General features: G+C 42.9%; 1 protein-coding gene across 3 annotated transcripts in view; it reads left to right on the top strand.

Moving 5' to 3' along the window:
• NRG1 (neuregulin 1) overlaps window positions 1-24,519 on the top strand; it is a 1,154,913-nt gene that overhangs the window by 923,558 nt on the left and 206,836 nt on the right. The window contains exon 1 of one of the 3 annotated variants that reach the window (XM_007495565.3): window positions 7,001-7,781. The exons of the other annotated variants lie outside the window; for them this stretch is intronic. Within the exon in view, the coding sequence (XP_007495627.2) occupies window positions 7,694-7,781 (88 nt within the window). The 5' untranslated portion in view covers window positions 7,001-7,693. Of the gene's footprint in view, window positions 1-7,000; window positions 7,782-24,519 lie in introns of those variants that run through there. 3 annotated transcript variants of the gene reach the window in all.

Genomic DNA, 24,519 nt, shown 5'->3' on the forward strand with positions numbered 1-24,519 from the left:
CTTTATTTTTTAACCCGTATCTTCCATCTTGGAATTAATATTGGTTCCAAAGCAGAAGAGTGGTTAGGGCTAAGCAATGGAGGTTTAGTGACTTGCTCAGGGTTACACAGCTGGGAAATATCTGAGGCCAGATTTGAACCTAGGACCTCCCATCTCTAAGCTTGGCTCTCAGTCCACTGAGCTACCCAGCTGCCCCCTGTGTGCTCACTTTTTAACCAAGTAGTCCCTGAGCTTGATCAGAAGCATTCTATGTCAGTCATTCAATAGTCTTGAATCGAAATAAGAGGAAAGTAGGTATGGCATTTTATAAAATCATTTTTAGTAGAGCTATGCAATTATCATTCCTGGTCAAGATCCTCCATCCTCTGGGAATGGGGTTCTGATGTGGTATTGGCCTTTGGTTGTGCTGCATACAATCAACATATCATGGCCTTCTTACCCTAAGTGAGGATAGGGGAGAGAGCGTGAGTATATGGGACCTCCCAGGTGAAGAAAACTCCACCAATAGAGGTTGGTACCTTCCCTAAAACTTAGGGTGGTCAAATTGTCTGGAGCTTAAGGAGGTTAAATCCCTCTCCCAGAGTCTCATGATCTGGGTTTGAGGTGGGACTTGCACTCAGGTCTCCCTAGCTTCAAGAATGGTGCCTCCCCATTTTGCCATGCTGCCTTTTTAGAGGTAAAAAAAATGAAAAGAAAGTATCTAAAATATGGAGAATTGTATTTGGGTCAATTCAGTATATGAGTCTATGATATATTCTATAAGTTGAGGAAAAGAAAATAATTCTTTGGAAGCCATTATTCTAAGAAGAATTTCTTTCACAGAGTGCATGGCTGATTTAGGTCAGTGCTTTTTCTTAAAGATGGAAAAAAAGTTGCTATTCCATGATCCTTAAAATACATAACTTTGACTCTAAATTAATATCAGATTCTTATCAATCCATTGCTGGAGTTATGACTGACAAAGAAAACTGATGCCTGTAATGATTCATTCTCATGATCTTCGCATTGTGCTGGTTCATTATTAATAATTGAATAAAACCTCCTACCTCTAGGCTTTTGCATAGATTGTTCCCCATGCCTGGAATACACTCTGTTCTCATTTCTGCCTCTTAAAAGTTTTGAGCTTCCTTCAAGACTGAACTCAGGGGCCAGCTCTTAAATGAAGCCACTATTGAGACCTCATATTTTCTTTTTCTCACAGCATAGTAGTCATAATAAATGTGATAGTTAACATATAATATAACACTAACAATTTGATCCTTATGGCAATTCTATGAAGTACTATTACCACCCCCATTTTACAGATAAGGAAACTAAGGCAAGAAGGGATTAAGTGATTTTCTTAGAGTCACACAACCAATGTGTCTAAATCCAGATTTCAAGTCTAGTCTGGAACTCTGTGCACTATTCCCACAACCTCATTCTTCTTTCTTTGAGAAATGCCAGCACACTGTGAAAGACTTGAGCACATGCATTTAATTGTAAGAGCATTTAATTGTCATATTACTCATTGCAGTCAGCAGAAATTCACAGGAATTATGTTGGCATATCTTTTGAGAACAACTGCCTTAATCATGTATTCTTTCCTCCTTTTAATTAACTTATTGATGTAAAGGTGATATTCTTTCTTTTCTAACCTTTAGTGGAAGGAAAGGTGCTAGGAGGTAGTTTCTCTTTGTATATGTTGTGTCTTGTACAAGTACAGTCAGTGCTTAATAAATATTAGTAGAATATAATTGAAAATGAAATCCACAAAAACTGAGGTGAAGAATGAATGTGAACACTGAATGAACCACTTGATCAAGGGCTTAGGTCAGCATAGGGTTTGTCCATCCATCTGCTCCTTTTACTCTCTTAACATAATGATATCTCCTACTTTCCCAATCATATATGCCATCATTGTGCATGAGTCAGTCCTTATTACTCACTCTATGACTCCCTCCCTCCTTTGTTTTTTGAGTCATCCATTGCTTGGATCTTTCTAAGATTATGGTATTCCCTGATTTGTATCCATACAGCATCTCTGGGAGAATGTTAGTATTAACAATCTGGATTTTTGTGTCTGGAAGAAGCTTGACCTCATCCAAAATTGAAGTTTCCTTGAAAGTTTTTTAAAAGACCCTTGGGGGGGGGGGGCAGCTAGGTGGCTCAATGGATTGAGAGCCAAACCCAGAGATGGGAGGTTCTGGGTTCAAATCTAGCTTCAGATACTTCCTAGCTGTTACCCTGGGCAGGTCACTTGACCCCCACTGCCTAGTTCTTACCACTCTTCTTCCTTGGAATACACAGTATTGATTCCAAGATGGAAGGTAAGGGTTTTATTAAAAAAAATTAAAATAAAAGACCTCTGGGGGAGGGAAGGAGAGAGATAATTTAATTAACTAAAAGACCCTCATGACCTAGGGCTCAGGGTTGTTTTTTCTTTGATTCACAAAGACTGATTGCCTTCCTATTTTCCTATCTTCTCCTTTTTTGAAGCAGTAGAGCACAGTAGATAGCATTCTCACTTTGGAGGCAGGAAGAACTTGAAAAAGTCACTTCTCCTTGCCCCACCTCAGTTTCTTCATCTATAAAATAACAGGACAGGATTGGATCACCTATAATTACTTTCATCTTCACATCACCAGTATCCTTCCTATTTGGGTTTAATTCTGTACTATTCTTTTTTCCTTTCTACTATATCATGCCCTCTCTAGAGGACAATACATTGGACTTGTCATTAGGACAACTGGGTTCCAAGCCTGACTTCCTTGGTGTCCTTATTATCTCCCACGAGTTGTTATCATCTTCAGATAAGTCAGAAACTGGAAAAATATTCTTTCCCTCCCACCCAAAACCCACCCTTCTCCCACTCCCAAATTCTTTATTTTGGTTGAGTGCAATCATCCTCCTTTCACCCTTACACCCATAGCCAGTTAGCTACATTGTCTATTCTACCCCCACTGAATTTCTCACATCTATTCCCTTATCTCTTTATTCAAATGGTCCAAATCCAAGTCCAGGTCCTCATTGTCTCACCTGAACTCATTTTTAAAGATACTTAACCACCAAAAAATATTGTGCATTGGTCTCAAGGCAGAAGAATGGCAATGGCTAGGCAATGGGGGTTAAGTGTCTTGCTCTGGGTCATATAGCTTGGAAGTATCTGAATCCATATTTGAACCCAGGACCTTCTGGCTCTAGGCCTGACTATCCACTGAGCCACCTAACTGCCCCCAGTCTCTCACCTGGATTCTTGTTGTAGCCTCCTAGTTGGCTGCCCTGCCTCAAACCTCTATATAGCTATGAGACTGATTTCTTTAAAATACAAATTTTACCATGTTATACCCCTGTCAATCAATTCCCCTGATTCCCCACTGCCTCTATGATTGATCCCTCTTCTCTTGTTAATTAAAGACCTTTATAACTTTGCTTCTGCCTCCTTTTTTAGCCTCAATACTTATTCTTTATTTTCATGCACATTGGTACAACTGAATTGGTCTCCTTGCTCTTCCTTACAGGACACTCCATCTCACACTTCATTTCTGTGTCTTTGCATAGCTTCTCAGGAATCCATCCCCTTGTAACCTCTGCCTTTTGGAATCTCTGGTTTCCTTCAAAACTCAGGACAAGTTGCCTTTTACATAAGGCCATTTCTGTTTATTCCCAGATGCTAGTGTTCTGCCTCCTCAAAAATACTGTGCTGTTTAAAAATATCATATATTTATTCTGTACATTCTTATATGACAACATATTGTATTTCAAGCTCCCTGTGGCCAGGGATTATTACATTTTTATTTTTGTATCCCTAGTATTCTTGAATATGTGGCACATAGTAGGTATTTAATACATAAGTGTTGTGGTGTCACTTTGGACAAATCTCTTTCCTCTGAAAGGGAATCACAATTCTATAGACTTCACAAAGCATTTTTTTCAGTAGAAGTCTAGATTTTGATCATTTTAAGGTGTTGGGATGGGGTTTGAATGGCCATCTCTTTTTATAGTTTCTCCCTCTTTAGTTAAAGATCTCAGTAAATTCCCAGACAGCCAAGAGTCTGAGCCCTGGAATGGTCCTTCAAGGTCATTTGGTTTGTCCTACTCCTACATAGGAATATTCCCTACAACATTTCTGACAACTTTTCTTGGAGGACTCCATTGATGGGGACCTAACTATCTTACACAGCAGCCATTGCACTTTTGAGTTGTTCTATAGTTTCAAAGTATTTTCTGCCTTCAAATCAAGGCTCCAATTGCAATCTTTGCAATTTCTTCCCAATGCTTGCTGAATAAAAGCTGTCACATAATTCAGGCCTCTAACAATACATCAGTATTGTAAAGAGTTAATAACTATGTTCTGAAAGCTAAACTAACTCTTCAGTTAATATCCTGAACCCAGAACAAAAACATGTTTAGTTGAGAACTTAAGTATTACTTGATTTTCTTGTTTTTTTTTCTTGAATTTGCCTAGATCTTTCTTACAATCTTTCCAGGGTGACAAAAGGCTACTCCCCTGAATGCCCTCCTCACCAAGGGAATTGAACTCTGGGTAACAAATGCAGTGCCTAAGTAAGCCCCAAAGCTTACTTTCATTGTCTTAGCCTAGAACAAGGCTGGCAGTGGCCCCCTCAATTTCTAAGGCTGTTTCCTGCTTGCGAAGCAGTGGCCCCTTCTGGGAAAGTTAAAGTATTTCAGTCAGCATCCAGGATTTGGTTTAACATTTGTCTCTATGGAATATTCAAATGCTCACTTTCCAGTCAGATTCATAAAATAGACATTTTCCTTTCTTTGGCTTTGCTGTCTTTATGACCCAGTGAAATTCATATTCAGTGTCTGCTGGAAGGATGTCAGAGGAAATTTGGCTGTCAAGCCCTTTTAATTTAATACTGCCAAATAAAGGCAATACTGCAGAGAGGGCTTAACCAGGAGAAACTTACCCACTGGGGTTTTGTCATTATTAAGGATCCAAATTTAACTAAAAAAACAACAACAACAACAACAACAACAACAATGTAGTCTTCCATGATGGGACTTCATTCTGACCCTAATCCTTTTTTTTTCCATGTAGCCAGGAGATCCTACAAAATATTTATGGCTCTCAAAAAAAAAATCACTGCAAGACTGTTTATCTTTGCATGCACAGGTAATTCAATTAGTGTTGACAGCAGAGGCTAGGAAATGAAGGAACACCTAATTTGTAAAGGAGAGGAAGTTGACTCAAATATGAGTTGATTTTCTTCTAGTCTTTTGGATACCAATGTATCTTATTTGCCTTCTTTCAAGTTCTTCAAGTGTGAATGAGGCAGAAGGCCACCCTTCCCCAGACTTTGAGGGAAATAAAATTCTGGGTAAATATACAAATCAAGTGGTATTTTTCCTCTAAAATGTTATTCCTCTCGTTCTATATTTTCTAGTTCCTTATAATAATTTACCATTATTATTCTCCTCCCCCCAATACTATTCCATCCCAGACCCGGATGCTGATTGTTGGTGTGCCTTTTCCCCCAAGCGAACTTCAAATTAGCCAAAGCCCTCATTCTTCCGACCTTGTTCCTGCATTTAGCCCACCTCACTGCACATCAGTTTGTCTTCACCAGGGAAGAGAGAAGAGGAAGGAAAGAGCGTGCAAACTGAATTCCGGAGTCCCGAGATTCTGTGATCCCAGGTTCTTGGAAGCTCACTGAAGAGATGGAAATAGTGTAGGGGTTGCCCTCACCTCTCAACTAGGTTTCCCCTGCCGGCTCACCTATAGAACAGTTGACTTGAAAAGAAGAAATGAGCATTAATGTTACAAATGCAGCTGGAGGGTGGGTAAAGATCTCAGATCTCAAATCATCCCAAGGGTTCCTTCGTGTGGGCATTTAGGAAGGAGACCGTTGGGCGGGTTGGGTGGTCCCAGGGAACAGCTCCCAGAACTGCTACAAACTTCCAGCATTTTCTAGTTTGTGGCTCAGCGGGAAAAGAGCGCAGCATGGGACCTTTCCAAAGATATGCCCACTTGTGCGCTAGGGAGCGAGCTGGTTTAGCACCCGAGCAGGGAGCTGTTTCTGAGTCCCAGTCATCCACACCGAGTAGCAGAATTTAAAATTGGAGTTCACCTTTCCCCTGCATTCTCCCGGGCCGGCACTTTCTCTGAGGGCTTCAGGTGAGAAAGAAGGAAGGGAGTTCCTCCGCTCAGGCGGAGTTCAGGACTGGAACGAAAGGGACTTTTCCACCCGGGCTCCAGAAAAATCCCCCTACCTGACTTTTACCTAGAGCCAGTGTCTCTTCCCGAACCCAGCACGAGCTCCCCGAGCCACATCGGCCCCACAGGGGGCGCCCGCAGAGCAGCCTCAGGGCCAGGAAGCGACGGTGTAGAGAGAGGTAGAGACAGGGAGCGACTGTCAGACATACACATACAGAGAGACATAGTCACATAGAGGGAGAGACAGAGGAAGAGTGCTAAGAGCCCAGGGGAGAGAAAGGAAGAGGGAGAGGAGACCGTGGGAGAGTCCGAGACCCAGGACTCCGACCTTCTCACCTCTACCTTCCAAGCTCCCCGGGGGGCAGTAGGGGTAGGGAGCTCGGGCGTCCTCCCCGGAGTCCCGGGACTTGGGCTCTGCCACACACTGCGAGCAAGTGCTTTCCCTTCTGTGGGCCTCAGTCTCCCCTCTGTCGAATGAGGGGGGATCCTTGGGCTAGGTGGCCTCCGAAGTCTCCAGCAGCTGAAAAGTTTCGGATTACAGCTGCGGCGGCCAATCACAGCCCTTAGAGCCAGCCTCCTTTCCCCGAGCGGCGAGGGCGCTGTCCCCTGCAGCCGCTTGGAGACCGATCCTCCGAAGGGCCCGTCCAGCTGCTGCCCTCCTTTCCTCGGGAGCGGTGGCCCCGAGCTCGAAACAGCGAGCTCGGAGGCCCGGCAGCTCCCGAGGGCAGGAGAGCCACGCAGCGCCGCCTCGGCGGCTCCAGGCCTGGGCCGGGGGGGTGTGGTGTACAGGGGGAGGGGCGCGGGAGGGGGAGGGGCAGAACCAGGGGGAGGGGAGGCGCGGCGTGTTGTCCAACCTGCTGTCGTGAGGTGGGTGGTTGGCGGGGCAATGAAAAGGGCTGGCGAGGAGTTCCCCCCAAACTTTCAGCAACTCCTTCGGTCTTGGCTTTTGGGTTAGCGGCGAAAGCAGTGGCAGCGGCAGCACCGTGCAGTCACGACTATGGGCCTGGCCAGAGAGTGAGCTGAGCGTCTCCGCTCTCAGCCTGTCCTTCTGCCTGTCCGCTCTCCCTTCCAGGCGACTCCTCCTCCTTCTAGTAGTCGTAGCAGTCCATCTTCTTCCTCACGAGCTCTGCGCTCAGTGTGGACGAGTCGGGAATCAGAGCGAGTGGAAGGAAGGGCTAGTCGGAGTCTGGACCCAAGAGCGCAGGAGAGAGAGGAGCTTAGTGGCGCGGCGCACTGGCCAGGTGACTCGTACGCACCCTCCGTCCCCAGAACGCTCTTGGGCTCCCAATCTGTGGGACTGTGTACCCCGAAGACCCCCAAAGCCCTCGGCAGCTCGCACTAGCAGGGGACTCTTGGGGCTCCCTGCGCATCTCCAGCCGCCAACTTCTGCCAGGGCACCCGCGGCGCCAGAAAGTTGCCTCGTGCCTGCCGAAAAGAGAGACGCCGAGAGTCTCTGTTCGGACAGAGCCCTCCGGACAGCCAGCTGGGACCATCGCCAATACGGCCAGACATCTCCAAGAACCCGCTGCCGAGATGTCCGAGAAGAAGGACGGCAAGGCAAGGGGGAAAGGCAAAAAGAAGGAACGAGGCTCGAGTCAGAAGACTTCGCCCCTGGAGGGCGGTGAGTGCCGACCCCAGAAACGCCCCCTCTCCGCCTCTTTCCTTCCCTCTCCTTCCTTTTCTTCCTCCTTTTCTTCGCTTTACCCCCTCTGGGTTCCACCCTGCCTTCCTCCGATGATAGCCTAGTCTAATCTAGACGAGCCGGCAGCGGGCAGGTAGCAGAAGCAGCGGCGGCAGCAGCGCATCTGGAAACCTGCAGCTGTCTCCATCTCTTTCAGCCCGGGGCTGGGGTGGGCGTGGGGCAGGGAAAAGGGCGAGGGCGAACCACTGCCCTGGTCCGAGCTCACCCTTTACCTTACTGCCCTCCTTCCCAGAATAGGAACCGAGCACTAAGAGATGAGAAGGACCCACCCCAGTCCGAGTCCATTCTCTAGGTTTGGAAACTGAGGCCAAGGGAGGGAAGGAGGCAGGCGGGAAGATAGTAAGTAGCAAAGGCTTAGATTCGGAATCTGGGCTGCTCTCTTCGGGACTATGGGCCGTAAAGTCGCTTCTTGCTTGGGTACAGCGTTTTTTATTGAGCAACTCCTAGTGGAACCCCGAGCCTTGGAATCGGGCCTCGGAGGGGATACTAAGGAGATAGTGTGGAGGAGAGATGGGGAAGCTCTTTGGACGGGCGCTGGCTGCCACCTAGTGGAGACAACTGGAAGAGAATGCTCCGAGTCCGCCCGAGAGGAGCCTTGGGATGAATGGGAGCGGGGTTGCTTCCCAGCAGGGTGTACGGATGTGTCCGGAATGGAGAGAAGGGGAAAGGCCAGCTGTGGCCTGAGGCCCTGCTCCAGGGCTCGGAGGATCTCTTGGAGCCTCAGCGGTCCGCGGAGATTAATTCTCCGCATCCCGCCCACCCTCGTCCTAGAAGTCTTTACAATCAGACTAGCAGATCCAGTCAACCTCCACCAAATCATTCAGAGACAGGCTTCGAGATCCCCCCATCCCCTGGTTGAGTCTCCTTCCTTTAGCCCGTCTATGTGTCCTCTTGAGCCCCACGAGGGAGCAGAACTCTTTTCCCTCTTTTGGGTGCCCAGCTGTCTCTTTGATGAGGATTTGTCCTCCCGATGCTTGGGTGATGGGAAATGGAAAGGTTTGGCCACGGGGCCTTATTTGGACCCCTTCTGGTGCCTCTGTTGGCCTTCACAACCAGAGAGGGTAGCTAGCTGCCCTTGTGTCAGTCACAAGTCTGTTTCAATATATTGTAGAGCGACCTCCACAGAGCACATCTTTCTCCAATAAACTTTTGAGGGATCCATGAATGAAACATATGCTTTCCAAAAATCCTGGGGAATGGATGCTTTTCCTTAGAGTCCAAAGGGAAGCTTTTATTAAAGACCTACCCAGCCAGGTTCTGGGGGAAATGGAGACTTAGTTAGGCCAGGGTCGTTGACCCATCTACCACAGCTCAGTCTAATCAGAGGGAAGACCCACAGGGAGAGAACAATACTAAAATGAGGAGTAGGGAAGGACTGAACCTGTCATTTTATTAGAATGGGTAGGGGGGTGGGGTGGATTCCCTGATTGGAAACTCTGTCCATGCAGATCAGCGATTCCTCTGAAATTCTAATCTTGGTTGCCTGGGTTTTTGAAGCTTAAACCATCAGGGTCACACACCTACAAAGTGTCAAACACTCACACTCACACTCACACTCGACACCAGGTGCTTCTGACTCCCAGGGTTGGTGGGAATTGAAGGTGGTGTCTTTCTATCCAATAAGCTCCATTGCCTCTCACACTAAGGCACAATATTGTATGATCAGTACACTGAATATGCATTTTAAGGTTTACAAAGATCTTCCAGTGGATCTTAAGAAAAAATGTGGGAGATAGGGATTTTTATTCATCTCCATTTTACAGATGAAAGAACTGAGACTTTGAGAGCTTATGTGACTTGTCCAGGATCTTGCATGCTGGTAATTGTTTGAGGCATCACTTGAATTTCTGTCCAAAACTCTTATCTACCTTGTTCGATTAATTCTGTACATCAAAGAAGCTTAAAACCAAAGAAGCTAGCTGGGGTCTTGAGTGGAGAGAAAGCTCTTTGCTCATCCTGGAAAGGACAGATGGAACTAGATTGTAAAGGATCCTGAAGGTCAAGAAAAAAGCTTGAAATTTTACTCTGTAGAGAGTAAAGAACCACTATAGATTTTGAAAATGGCCAGTGCTGTTAGTGGGTCTTGGGGAGGGGAGAGGCAGTATGTTAAATTAGTTTGATAAGAGCTCAATGGAAGGGAGGCTAGAGTGGGTGAGAAACCCTCTTCAGGGCTCTTAGGGTCTAGCCAGATGGTAATGTGGGGTGCTATGAGTGCCCAGGAGAGAAGAGATGACTGTGAAGTGACCTGATACCTCATGCAGATTGTTTGCTTTAGTTGGAAGTGCTAATTCACCCAATTGTCCCTGGATTTCATCTCCAAGCTGATCAGATGATCCATGCTGGAATGTTAGGTGGACCTTGCCTAGTAGGCATGGACCAGTCTTGTTTTTTTTTTAATTTTATTTAGTCAATTTAGAATATTTTTCCTTGGCTATAGGAGTCATATTCTTTCCCTTTCCTCCCCCAACCCCTCCTGTAGCCAATGCACAATTCCACTGGATTTTACATGTCATTGTTCAACATTGTTTACAGTCTTGTTCAATTGACTCATAGTTCCTTTTATTAAAATATCAGATACTTGGGATTTTGTTGGGTTTCCTTATGTTTTCAGTGTGAGCACTCCTAATGGACATCCTAACTTCTTCTTGACTCCTCCTTGCAGTCTTTCATCCTTATCCTTCCATGAATCCTCCCAACTGAGAATCTCTCCATCAAGCTACCCCTTGGGGCTTTTTTATATAGTATGAATTAGGCCTTCTATTCTTCTTCATTTACTACAGTATGGGTTCATCTCATTTTTTTTCTTTTTTCTCTTTTTTTTTAAACCCTTATCTTCCATCTTAGAATCAAGACTATGTATTGGTTCCAAGGCAGAAGAGTGGTAAAGGCTAGGGCCTAGCCGCTAAGCAATGGGGGTTAAGTGACTTTCCCAGGGTCACATAGCTAGGAAGTGTCTGAGGTCAGATTTGAACCTAGGACCTCCCATCTCTAGGCCTGGTTCTCAATCCACTGAACTAGCTACCCCATCATCTCTTTCTAGACATCCATGGCATTAGGGCCACTTATCCAACATTTTGATACTAAGTTTATTAGCAGAAAGCATAAGTAGGTCTAGACTAAGTCAGAGGGAAACAGAAAACCAATGGTGTCTGAGATGGTCCCTCTACAGGTCCTTTCCCTTTACCTCCATGCAGATAGGCAGAAAGGTTTTGCTTTTCTTAAAGTCTAGAGAAAATATGTTTTGGCAATAATACATTGTCCCTTCACATGTATCTGTGTAGTGTTCATTGCCATCATCTTTCATTGACTGACCATTTCTGAGTGCTTAGGATAGGAGGTAAGTCATATGGGGCCTTTGGCCCCTTCTTTTCTTGGTTTGCCTCTCTCCCTCCCCATTTACTCAGTGCCCTCTCCACAGTGTCAAGGCCATCCACCTATATCTTGTGATCCTACTCTCCCAACTTTTCCTTCCCAAGTTTTTCCTTCTTCATTCCAAGAGTATAATCCATGTGATATATATGGAATATGATGACTTTTCTTCCTTCTCCATGTATTTATGTTAAGGGGAAAATTCCCTGTAAATATCAGAAGGCAAGTATTATAAATTCATTGGAATTAGAGGAGGAAAGGACTTCAGAGAGCATATATACAAGTCAAGAAGCATTTATTAACTATCTACTGTGTGCCAGGTGCCATGCCAAGTGCTATGGTTATCTCCTTTTACACAAGAGGAAATTGAGGCCCAAAGAGAGCAAGATAGTTCTTCAAAATCATGGAGTTACAAAGAGCTCAAATCTTAACTGCAAAGTCAAGGTACACACAGGGAAGAAAGAGGGGCACACCTAATGTCTTCACTATCTTTTATATACTCTCTTGGAGGCATTATCCTTGGACAGGCAAACTGAAATTCTTATGTCTGTGCTCATTACTCTGTCCTTATCTTGGCTGTTTGGGAGAGCACTCTCTGTCTGCTTCTTTCACAGCCACAGTCTGATAGCTGCCTATGGTAGAGCTGTGATCATTCTCATTTTACAAATGACGAAACTGAGACCCAGAAAAATAAACAACTTGTCCATGGTCATATATTAAATTGAAAGCAGAGCTGGGACTCTCACTCAAGTCTGCAGCATCCTGGCATAGGGGCCTTTCTTCTATATCAGGGGCCCCAGGATTCTGTCAGTAAACACCCATCACTCCTCAGGTATGATGAATGAAATGACAATCCTATATCATGCTAGTACTTTTGGAGCTCCTTAACTGGTTTCTTGTCCTCTTGTCCTTTAAGTAGGGGGATTCCATTGGATTCTGCCCAAAGTCCTCTTTAGTCTCTACACTCTCCCTTGGCAATCTCTTGATCTCTTACAGGAAGCTGACATAGCCAGCTCTCATCTCACTATTTCACAGGGTTGCTGTGAGGAAGACGCTGAAGAAATGGGAATGATTTGGACCTTTCATTATATATATTCTCATCCATTTTGGCACTGCTTGGTGGCTTGTAAGTGCCTTAATTGAGGGTCTACATCATTTAAAAGAATCTTCATATTCCCAATGTATGACCTGCAGATAGTAGGTGCTTAATAACTAATGAGTTAACATTCAGAGTGAGTTCAGGAAACAATGGGGCACAGTGGTTTTAGAGTCAGAGGGTCTGTGATAGAATTGTGATTATTCTGCTATTTACTTGGGTGATTTGTGATGAAAGATTTGAACTTTTAGATTTTAGATTGCAGCTTTTAAGAAAAAAATCCCCTAGTTTTACTGATAAGGAAGCTGATTCCTGGATATATTGGGTCCCTCCAGCTGATATGTCTCTGGGCTTTCTAACAGGAGGTCCAGTCCTCTGCTCACTCCTCCATGCCAAACAAGAATGCAATCTCAGGATCTGTTGCTTTGTCTTTAATATTTAAGGGGGGCCTGAATGGTTTCTGAGATCCCATCTACCTGCAAACCCATGACCCTGTAATACTATGAGTATTTGCTCATGTCTTATGACTGAATTGCTGATGTAATTGGATCCCTAAATACTGAAGCATCCCACCACCGTTGGTGACCCTCCCCCCAGCATCCCCCAAGCCTTATAATAGCCCCTGAAACTGGACCAGCAGAAAGACATCCAGGCTACAGTGCTGCTTCAAAACTGCCAGGACAGTGAGAATGGGAAGATGCCCCAGAATCCCACTGTGTATCAGGTCAGACATAGGTATGGCCAGATACACATCTATATTTCATTGGTTGAAAAGAAGGAGGTTTCCACTGGATACCTGGGTTGGATAAGGGAGGTGTCAGAGGCTAATTCTTAGAGGGATGATTTCTGAACCAACAACTAAGCCCTGGTTAGTGTGCATGTTTAGGATCATTATCACCTCTCTCATCAGGCTCCTGCTAGGTACCAAGTCAACAGCCACTGATGCTTTGACTCTATCCAGAGTAAGCACTCTTGGCATGCATTCTTCTACATGCACACAGGACTCTGGAACATCCCACCCCTCAGGGATGCTAGAGCCCTCTTCCCACATCCAGGTTATTTGAACAGTAAAATTCTTAGTAAAAGAGTCAACATCCAGCCAAGGCTATTAAGTAAGGATGAATTCTCCATCAGACACGGTTCCTCTGATGGCTTGGTTGCTGTGGTTTCCCCTTAGTGATATTTGTTTGGCTTTGTAAACAGCTTAGACTGAGTTAACTTACCATCTCAAACTCTAGAACAATTGTATTCACATTTGCCCATAACCTATTCAAACATTCATAAGTAGAAGAGGTGGAAAAAATGACAAATGGAGCCCTCCAAGTGGGTAGAAACTGACAGCATGCTCTTCCTGTGACATCATTGACTTCATTCATCTCTTCCTTAGGGTAAATGACCAAAATCAGGCAATCTTGGGGCATTTTCTGGGCAGACATTGCAGGACAACATGACAGATACCCAGGGCAAAGGAATATTGCTAAAGAGGAGGGGGTGCCCTGCTTTAAAGCCCTTCAGCAGAGGCTTCAAATACAGATTTGCAAGTCCTTTGTTTTCCTGTTAGCTTAGCAAAGAAAAAAAAATTAAGAACTTTCTCTACTGGCCTTTTGGATAGAAGAAAATAGGAACCAGGGGCAACGAGGCAGCTCAATGAATGGAGATCTAGGTTTAGAGACAAGGTTCAAATCTGGCCTCAGACACTATGTAGCTGTGTGACCCTGGACAAGTCACAACCCCCACTGCCTAGCCCTTACCATTCTTCTGCTCTGAAAACAATACATAGCATTGGTTCCAAGATGAAAGGTAAGGTTTGTTTGTTTGTTTTTTAAAAGAAGAAAATTAGGAATTGTTTTACAGAGGACAATATTAGGAAGTATATGAGATTTAGGAGAACACATCAGATGGCCTTAAAGCTCACAGGGCATTCTTCTCATCATTGCAAATGAGCAAACTGAGGCAAGCAGCTCACCCAGAAAGTAGTCCTCGAGTTTGGTTTTGGAGTAGATAGGCCAGATTAGAATCTCTGTGCCATCATGTAGTCCCTGTGAAGTCTTGGGTAAGTCACTTTCCCTCTCAGGCAGGGCCTCAATTTCCTCAACTGTAAAGTGAGGAGGTCAGAAGAGATGACCTTTTACTAGAGGTGATTTCCAACCCTAGGTGTTAAACATTATTGCACCAAACTGCCTCCTTCAGAATTCTGCTATCTATTGCTTCTAAGACTTGCTCTGGAAAGTTGAGTCAGCATTTCAGCACTGTAAGGGGGCTTCGAAGACTTTGTCACTTCCACTTACAAATGGGGGAACTGAGAATGAGAGAAGGGAAGGGATTTCTCTAAATGAGTTATCCAGTGGCTGAGCATGGGCCAGAACTCGAACAACAAAGAGTTGTAGGTATGATGCTGGATCTGGCGTTTGGAAGGCCTGGGTTCAAATGTGGTCTCATACCCTTATCAGTTGTTGACCCTCCTATTAGCAAGTTGCTTAATCTCACTGGGCCCCAGTTCTCTCATTTGTAAAACAAGTTAATTGTCCTCCCTCCAAAGTCTTTTCCGGTTTTAAATCTATGATTCTAAAATACTAACACTTTCCTGGATTAGGGGCATTCTGATACTCAGTACTGGATACTCTAAAAGAGGAGCATGGATTACCAACCATAATATTTTCCAACATAAAACTGCCTAAGAAAACAAGATAGGAGTTTTGATTGTTGTGTGCATGCACAAAATGATTTGACATGATTTTAAAATATTACTCCTTCGGACCAGAAACACCAAATCATTGCCCACAGAAATAAGCATATGACTCGACTGGAATGGAAAAATGGGACCACCCAGAGCCATCCCACTAGCATAATTGAATGTTTTAACCAAATGGAAGAAATGATAGTAATAATAGTAATGATGATGATGATAAGCATTTATGTAGTGATTTAACATCTGCAAATATCAGTTGTATTTGTGCTCGATGTTGACAAGGAATCATAGGCTAGGAAGAGAAAACTGGTCTCATGGCAAGATTGAGGAATGACAGGTGGACAGCCAGAGTGCTGGCAATGTCTGGAGATGCTGAAGGAGGTCTCTAGCAGGTGATTCCATAGTATGCTATGGGAGGATATGGGCAAGATCTGCTCTGAATGGGAACACGTAGATGGATGAGTTGCCATAGGAGCATCCTCCAGAATTGATGAGATCTCAGATCCATTGGCATTTGATTAAGAAAAGCATGACCAACTGCATCTCCCAATCACAGTCTTGCTCTTGAGAGCTAATTACTCTCTGTGCCCCTGCCTTGTGGAAGTTGCAGACATTCCCTTATTAATGATGGCCCAACTACTTTCAGTGACAGTCAGTAACATACTTTGGAAAACTCTGTTGAACTTTGTTTAAATAATGTTTAAATAATGAAAGTCAAGCAATGCTCCACATAACTTTATCTTTGACAGAAACCTCTTGAGCTTCATAAGTTATGAGAAGGTTTTGAAACCTGAGCTCCTAGTAACACTTGAGTTGATGCTTAAACTGAGTTTTATCACATGGACTTCATCGTTCTCCTCTTGAGGGATGACTTGAGATGTCTGAGAGAGAAAGTGGGTATTAGTGAGACTTCCAAAGGGGAGGCTAGATGCTGTCCTCTTGTCTGATGTAATGGGATAGCCTCCTGCCTTGTTGGCTTTGTGGAATAAGGTGCAGGTGCAGGAATGTAAATTATCCTCTTCACTCTATCCCCCTCATCCCCTTCCATCTCCCATGAGATCCAAATCAGGATGGGGAGTGGCTGGATTTCTGGAAGGGAAATCAGTGTTTTATTAACATCAGAGTTGTAACTGGGGTGGGGGGTGTATAGAGGTTCAGAGAAGGGGTGTGTGGTGTGTGGGAGCTCTGCTGGGATGTGACTATCAAGATAGAGGGTTTAAGAAACCATGTGGTGCTGCTGTGCTAAAGAATTGAATATTTGGGTATATATGGGGGAGAAGGTGAGCCAGGGTCCATGGACCAGGGGAGAAAGAAATACATCTCCAGAAAGTGCTGTTGGCAGCCCATAGATTTCATCTCTTACAGCTCTTCCCCAACATTCCCAATTGGACTGTTCTGGATGGGATTTTAACCACAGGGCAAGTTGGTTATGTTGTGTTTTGATCAAAGAAAACAGCTGGAGGACCATTTTATTTGATAAGTCATTTGATTTGTTTAGAAGGGGCAGACTTACATCTTCTTCACGCTTTCCTTAGCCCTAGAAATGTTCTCTTTGCCACACAGGAACAGGAGAGGCGAACTCATTTTAGCTAGAGAAAAGACCACTGGCAGTGGGGCCATTGATGGCTAGCTGGAGGTGCCAGGGAATGGTAGGAACCAGTCTCACAGGGATGGCCAAGCCATCACCTACCTCCAGCCAGATGCAAGGATTGATAGCAATGGTAACAACAACGATGGAATAATGATGACAATAAGCAAGCATTATGTGGTGATTTAAATGGAAATACTTATTGCATGAAAGCTGTGGTTTAGCCTGTATCAGACTATTTAATGCCATGGATGGTGTGGGGGTGGGGAGGAAGGAGGGAGATAGAAGATTTGAACCCTACAATGTCAGAAAACGATTGTCAGAAATAGATGTAGTGACTTACCATTTGTAAGGCACTATATATAATACAGTTTCATAGCAATATATACAGATTGCTTTTTTACAACAATTTTATGAGTTAAGTGCTTTATTATCACCATTTGACAGATGAGGAAACTGAAGCTGAGGGAAACTAAGCGACTAACCAAAAGTGATACAGCTTGTAAGTGCCTCAGGCAAGATTTGGGTTCATGGCTTTCTTATTCAATGCCCAACTGTATCCACTATGCTGCCCATGAGCCTGGTAGGATTCTAAAACAAAGCAAAACCCAGGTTCATCAAGGTTTGGTTTTGTAGTCTTGAAACCTATATAATGAAGGCTTCCCCACTGGAATTCTTCTCAAAAGAAAGATCTATGTTCTCTCTTCAAACTGTACTCAGAATATGGAGAGAGAAACAGCTTACATAAGCATTAATCTACATGTATATGTTTGTCATATTGAGTTCCATATTATAGGGACAAAAGTCATTGTTAGCTCTAAGGTCCATTCTCCCTCTAACTATCTGATCCAGCTAGGTGACTGGCCCTGGAGTCAGGAAGACCTGAGTTCAAATTGAGCCTCACAAACTTATTAGCTGTGGGACTGTGGTCAAGTCACTTAGTCTGTTTGCCTCACTTTCCCCAGCTGCAAAATAGGGATAATAACAGCAACTACTTTACAGTAGTAAATGAATAATAATAATATATTATGTGATAATAATAATCAAATGATAATCAAATGAAATAATGATTGTAAGACACCTGGCATATAGTAGAGTCTTTCCATGCTTCCTTCTTCCAATTAGGGACCCTGGAGGGCAGGGGCATCTTTTGCCTTCCTTCATGTTTCCACAACTTAGCATAGCTCTTGTTCTCAAAGAGAGAACTCATGAATTTGGCTGTAATATATTGGATAGTGTCTTCCTCCCTTTTCATTTTGGTTCAAGTGGCTATCCTTTTCTTCATCATTATCTAGCCACTGTCTTTAATTCTTCTATCCAGATTAGTATTAGCCATATCTGGGCTTTTTTGCCTCATTGGTCAGCCCTGAATAAGAGCTAAGGACCAAGATAGTCTTGGCACAGCTTAGTAACTGTTGACTGACCTTGGACAGACATCCCTCTTCCCCAGTTTCCTGTGCTTCCTCCTTTTCCTCCTGAAAAATTCAAGCATGAGACCATCTAAGCGCTCTCTCTCTCTCTCTCTCTCTCTGTCTCTCTTTCTCTCTCTGTGTCTTGCAGTGATTTCATGCAATTGTTTCTCTCATTCAGTTGACTCTTGCTCTGTCACCTCTCTCTGTCCTGCAGAGGGCACCCAAGGAGCACCTCTCTTCCCCCTGGATAAATGCTCAGCTATTGGATGTCATTGAAAGCTCTGGAGCCCAGGTTGGGAGCTAAGGAAACTGAGATCTTGGGAGAGAATGGGATTTGTGTAAGGTCACACAGAACCCTCCATCTGAGACATTCACAGATTTACACTCTACCCAGAGATTGGGGGATTGGAGGATTGATCACACAGTTAAAGAAGTCCAATATGAATTTCAAAATGGGAAATTCTAAAGTTTCTTTATCCTCTGTGTTGGATATGGGACCCAAATATATCTAGCCTCCAAGCCCTTCCTATTTTTGTTGAGGGTAGAAGCATCTTTCCAGTAACTCAGGTTCACATTATGAGTCAGTCACTCCTAGGTGCCCAACTTCCTCACCTCCTTTGTCTAGTGGGTTATCAGATATTGAAACCTTAATCCTAGAGGAATTCAGCAATATTTGTTCAGCTAAAGTCTCTTAGGTCTTTGGGCTGACTTCTGCCAGTTGCCTTTCTTTAAGGTCTCTGTATTGGGACTCTCCAATGACCATTCTCATTTTTATCATTATTATGAGACCATTTCTCTTGTTTTGAGAGTTACAGAGAATTTCTCTCATAATAACCCTGTGATATGGATAGTCCTTAGGGCTAAGGTTAAGATAAAGGAATTGAGGCACAGGGAAGTTAAGTGACTGGTCCAAGTCACACAGCTATATGTAAGTGAGTGAGAGCACCAGATAGTTCAACCAGGTCTCTTTTCTCTTTAGGTAAATAATAGTGGCACCATCTTGGACATCCTATGTAAACTCAGACAGAAATGTGGAACAGGGAAGTCTCTTTTGAAAGGCTTGAAAAAAAATCAGTGGCAGGTTTAAAAATAGCAAGGAAAAAATAGGTCCTTGACTATTTATGGCTGTGATTTCCACCAGGTACTCTGCCTTCTCTCTCCATCCTCTGAAGAATGGCATTAAAATCCCCCACAATGAATAAATGGGGCATTCTGAAGGCTGGGTTTGACCTCTTGGGGTCATGTTCTACCAGAGGGCTCTGATACAGTGACAGGCAGCTCCATCTGCTTAGAGTTTTCCTGCATGTCCTTTCATCTCCTTCTGGTTTTGTCACCACCTTTGTAGTGAAACTCACTAGCTGTCCTCCTTGGCATTTTTAAAGTGTCATTATGAGCTGTGGGGAACTGTGACATGGGCCCTCCTGGCAGCTGCATCAAGAACAGGAAGGTCTCTGCAGGTATTTGATAAAGGTGCCTTCTGGGAGCTTTGGGATAAAAGTGAATCTTGGGGACTTCCCACACTTTAGTTCCACACACCGAGCTGCTTCTCTAAGACTGCCAGAGAATTACTTTCAGTGATCAGAGAGGTGGGACAACCAGTCTAGGGTTCATTTTTTTTCTTTTCTTTTTAGTTTTGACATTATTAATACTGGATGAAAGATTTTTTTAAAAATGCATCTTTTGTAAAGGCGGAATGAAGCAGGATCACAGAAGGAATAGACTGGTTGTAGCTTTAATTAGCTGAGGATGGAGTAGAGCCATGAATTTGGCCGCAGAGGGGCAAAGCCTAATTCTTCTGCCTGATTCCTTCTGTTTGTGTGGCTTTGGGTAGGTCTCTTTATTTCAGCCTCAGTTCCCTCATTTGTAGAATGAAGAAGTTGGACTAGACATTCTTTAAAGTCCTCTTGATTTTTGGTGAATTCAGTTAGTCTCTTTAAGCCTTAATTTCACCATTTATAAAATGGGAATGATAATATCTATAGTACCTTCTCAGGTGTGAAGTTCAAATGAGGCACAATGCACTTCAGGTGTCAATAAAATGCTTTATAAATTTTAATATTATTTTTAATGGTTTATATTGGCAGTAACAATGTTTGCGGCTTTGTGTAACATCTAATCAAGAGGAGGTACCTAAATGGTGTCATATCCAATCTGGGGACCTAGAACCTATTTAGGCAGGGAGTCCAAGCTCATTCTCTTTTAATCACTAAAAAGTAGCAATTGGCTTCATTGTAATTAGCCAAATTATCCAGGAACTTGACTATCCACAACAACAAGAACAACAAACAACAAATAATAAATAACAAATAATAATAATGGTTATGGTCAGTGGTGATAAGATTAGGTGATTTGCTCAGGGGCAGATAGAAAGTGTCTGCAGTTGGATTTGAACTCAAGACTTCCTGACTTCATCCCTATCCACTGCAGCACCCCCTAGCTGCCACTACTAGCTTAGTCATGACAATCCTATTTTTGTTGAAGACTCCAGACAGCCCTGTGTTTGACAACACTAGTTGACAATGACTGGCACTTTGTTTCTAGACTCTTGATTTTCCCAGGAGCACCTCAACAACACTGTGTTTGGATGAACATAAATTGCATTCATATCATTTGGGTCAAGAATTGGGATTTCATCAGTGTGAGGAATTCACTCTTGTGGAAACAGGTTTGGATTAGCAACTCCCACATGACTGGGAATCCTTCAAGAATTATATCCTTCTAATGGCTTTGTAGATATCAGTTCATGTAGACTTTCGTCACGTTCATTATTCCTTACAGTCTAATAATTATTCCCTTGCATTCACATGACATGAAGTCCTTATCCCAAAGGACCATCTGATAATGGGAAGGGTCTTTTGATATATGCAGGTGGTGTACCTGCCTTTCGCCATCTTTTAGCAGATAGATATCACTCAGTAGGTTGTCTTGTTTTGAACAGTGGTATTGTTGTGCAGTTGTTAAAACAACTGTCATGTTTGACTCTTTGTGGCACCATTTGGCATTTTCTTAAATGTTTCATTTTAATAACAAATTTCTACATAAGCTATATGATCCTGATTGTCTTTCTCCCTTCTTCCCTCCCCACTCCCAGAGCTGACAAGCAATTCAATCTGGGTCATACATGTACCATTTGGCATTTTCTTGGCAAAGATACTGGAGTGGTTTGCCATTTCCTTCTCTAGCCTATTTTGTAATGGAAGAAACTGAGGTTAACAATGTTAAGGGACTTCTCCAGGGTCACACAGCTAGGAAGAGTATGAGGACAGATTTGAATTCAGAAAGAGGAGTCTTGTCACTCTATTCACTGTGCCACGTCAGCTGCTTGTTAATCAATAAAATGGGTGCTATTTAACATTGAAGGATAACAGCACATCTGTTTAGGCTGTAGGAAAAGGGTATCTTCCTGAGAAGGCATGGCTGTAGGCAACAAGAAGATACTCTGCCAGGTAGCGGACAAAAGTTCCACCCTGTTGCCTTTGTCTTTGCAAAAGCAGTAAGTTGAGAGAATGGAAAGTCCAGGACTTTACAGAATCATTGTACTCATCAGTCAGGTCCACATAAGAGGCTCTGGAACCAGAGTGTACCTAATGTGGACCACATGCAAAACATTAAAAAAACAACAATAATAGAAGGAAGAAATGAAAATCATTTGGAAACAGAGGGGGATACAGGCCATCCCAGTCATCCTGTCTGCTATTGAAACTGGCTTGAGAGTGCTTTCTGAGAATCAATAGAAGATGAATTTACTTCTCAATATTACTGAGCTACAGAAGGTAATCATTTGATCTATTCTGGCAATGGTCCTTAGAACTTTAAAGGTAAGATAAAAATAATCAGAGGATGACTTGTCCTACTGCCCATTTGGATCTGAATTCTATCTCCCCCTCCAAAAAGAAGAGAGAATGAGGTGACAGTGAAAACTCTAATTATAATTAATATGATTATAATTATAATCAAAATGATTACAAGTATAATTAACATAATATTATAATGACTCCAATTTGTAATGTTTTATGGCTTACAAATGACTTGCATAATGAACTTGTTAACAACTGGTGTTATGGAATAAGAGCTACTTTTGAATCAACACATGGGAGAGAATCCTGCTCTTATTTAATTATAGCAATGACCATTATACTGCAGGGCCCAATTACAGAGGGCTTGAAGGGTTACAAGGTACTCTGCAATGTCTTGCTGAACCTCCCAACAACCCTGTAAGGTGCATGCTAGTACTGATCCCATTTTAGAGATATGAAAATCTTATTAATTAAAATTAAGTAAAAGATACCATTTTACAGAAATGGAAATGGAGACCCAGAAAGAGTGAGTGATCCATGGGCAGAGTGTTAGTGAATGAGTTAAGGTAGGATTTGGAGTCAGCTACTTTGGTATCACAGTAGATAGATCCCTGAGCCTGGAGTCAGGAGGACCTGAGTTTAAATTTGGCCTCAGACACTTTTTAGTTGTGTAACCTATGAGCAAGTTACTTAACCCTATTTGTCTCAGTTTCTTTATCTGTAAAATAACCCAGGGAACTAAGGGGGAAACAATTCCAGTATTTTTGCCAAAAAAATCCCAAATAAAGTTACAAAGAGTCAGAAATGACTGAAAAATGACTGAACAACAACAGCCATCATATTGCGGTCTCATGAAGTGATGGTAGGAAACTGGGCTCAGACACTAGTTTTTTCATCTGAAAAATGGTCATCATAGTGATACTTATTTCCCAGGATGGTCATGAGGCTCAAATGAGAGAATGTGCACAATGAATTTTTTCAGCCTTCAAATGTGCTTCCTATTCTATTGACAGTGGTGATGCTTAGGTTTACGATTCAACAAGAGACATAGCAGCACTGCTAGATGTCTTAAGTAAATAGGACTCCATGAATTACTTTTCCAAATTCAACAGTTCTAATCTTCTCAAGCCTAGCAAGATGGACAACATCTGAGTGCCAACTCTTAAGTGGGATGGAAGAAAAAAGTTCTGTCTATCAACTATCCATCCATCCATCCATCCATCCATCTGTTTCTTTATTTGTCTATCTATCTATCTATCTATCTATCTATCTATCTATCTATCTATCTATCTATCGGTCTATCAGTCTGTCTCTCCGTCTATCATCTGTCTGTCTGTCTATCTGTTTATCTGTCTAGATAAGGATGCTTTTGCCTCTCAGGTGGTCTGAGACTATGACCAACTCATCATCACACTGGATCCCTGTTGTAAAAATTAAATCTCTAATTTCGGAGATTTATTAAAGATCATTAGAAATCAAGGAATAAAGAGAATACAAAATAAAAACCACATGCCCATGACTGGTTAGCTACTTTTAGACATCCTCACTCACCACCATCACTGCTGATTCTACATCAGAGAGAGCCTCAACTTTATCCTTTCTCTTCAGGAAGTACATAATGACAGGAAGTCAATGGGCTCTTTAGATATGTAGTTCTTTTTTAGGGTAACAGATTTTCAATTATACATTCCCCCTGAGACCTGTAGAAGACTAGTCTCTCCAGTGGGTCGTATAAACATAACCAACTTTGAAATCACAATTTGAGGATAAGAGGAAAAGAGAACAAAACCAATAATTGCTAGGCGCATTGACAAAAAGCCAGTTAGGGGGCAGTCCCCTTCGACATAAGAGTATACATAGAAAACAAATGCATTCAACCCCACACAGTTCAAATCAACACATCCCAAAGTTCACTCTGGATCTTCTGGTGCAGCATGTGGTCTATAGAGGCATCTTCATGGTGCCTTCTCCAAACAGTTCACTTTCTGGATTCAGAGAGGTGGCATGTTTCTTAACCTAAGTTACTCTCAAAAAGAACTTAAACTTTTGCAATATAAAATAATAATACATTCCCCCCTGAAGAGGATGTTGAAAAACACAGGGATCACTTAGGAATGCATGGCTAAGTTATGAGGCATATGAATCAATTCTCAAAAGAAAAACAAAAACATAAAAGAAAAACAAATGTAAGAAATAGTAAACTTTTTTGGGAGAAAGTAAAAATTCAAAATCAGAATCAAAATAACAAAAATTTATGTCCATAAATTTTTTAAACAAGAATAAATTCATAACAGGTATATTAGGGTCCAATTAAAGTAATTTCTATCCCACAAGGACAAAATGCAGTACTATTTTACTTACTATTATCAGCCAAGAATACAGGAAGTTGCCCCACTATGAAAGACTGAATAGGGACTAGATTATAGGAGCCAAGTAGGAACCAAATTTGAGATCCTTGGTAGAATGTGGGACAAGGAAGACCTGCATCCAACATATGTCAAAATAGCTGCAACTTTGAATCCCAAAGAAGTTCAAGTCTTCTTGTCTTGGCTCAAAATTTCATCAATCCCATTGGTATTGGTTGGTCTCTTTGACCTTGTGCTCGATTGGCATTATGCAGTTTAGCTTTGTGCTTCTTTGGCACTGTGCAATGGCTCTTTTGGTATTCTCTTGTCCTGAAATCAAACAGAGTTATTAAGCAAAGTC

The sequence above is a fragment of the Monodelphis domestica genome, chromosome 6 (assembly GCF_027887165.1).
Source record: "Monodelphis domestica isolate mMonDom1 chromosome 6, mMonDom1.pri, whole genome shotgun sequence".
Lineage (NCBI taxonomy): Eukaryota > Metazoa > Chordata > Mammalia > Didelphimorphia > Didelphidae > Monodelphis > Monodelphis domestica.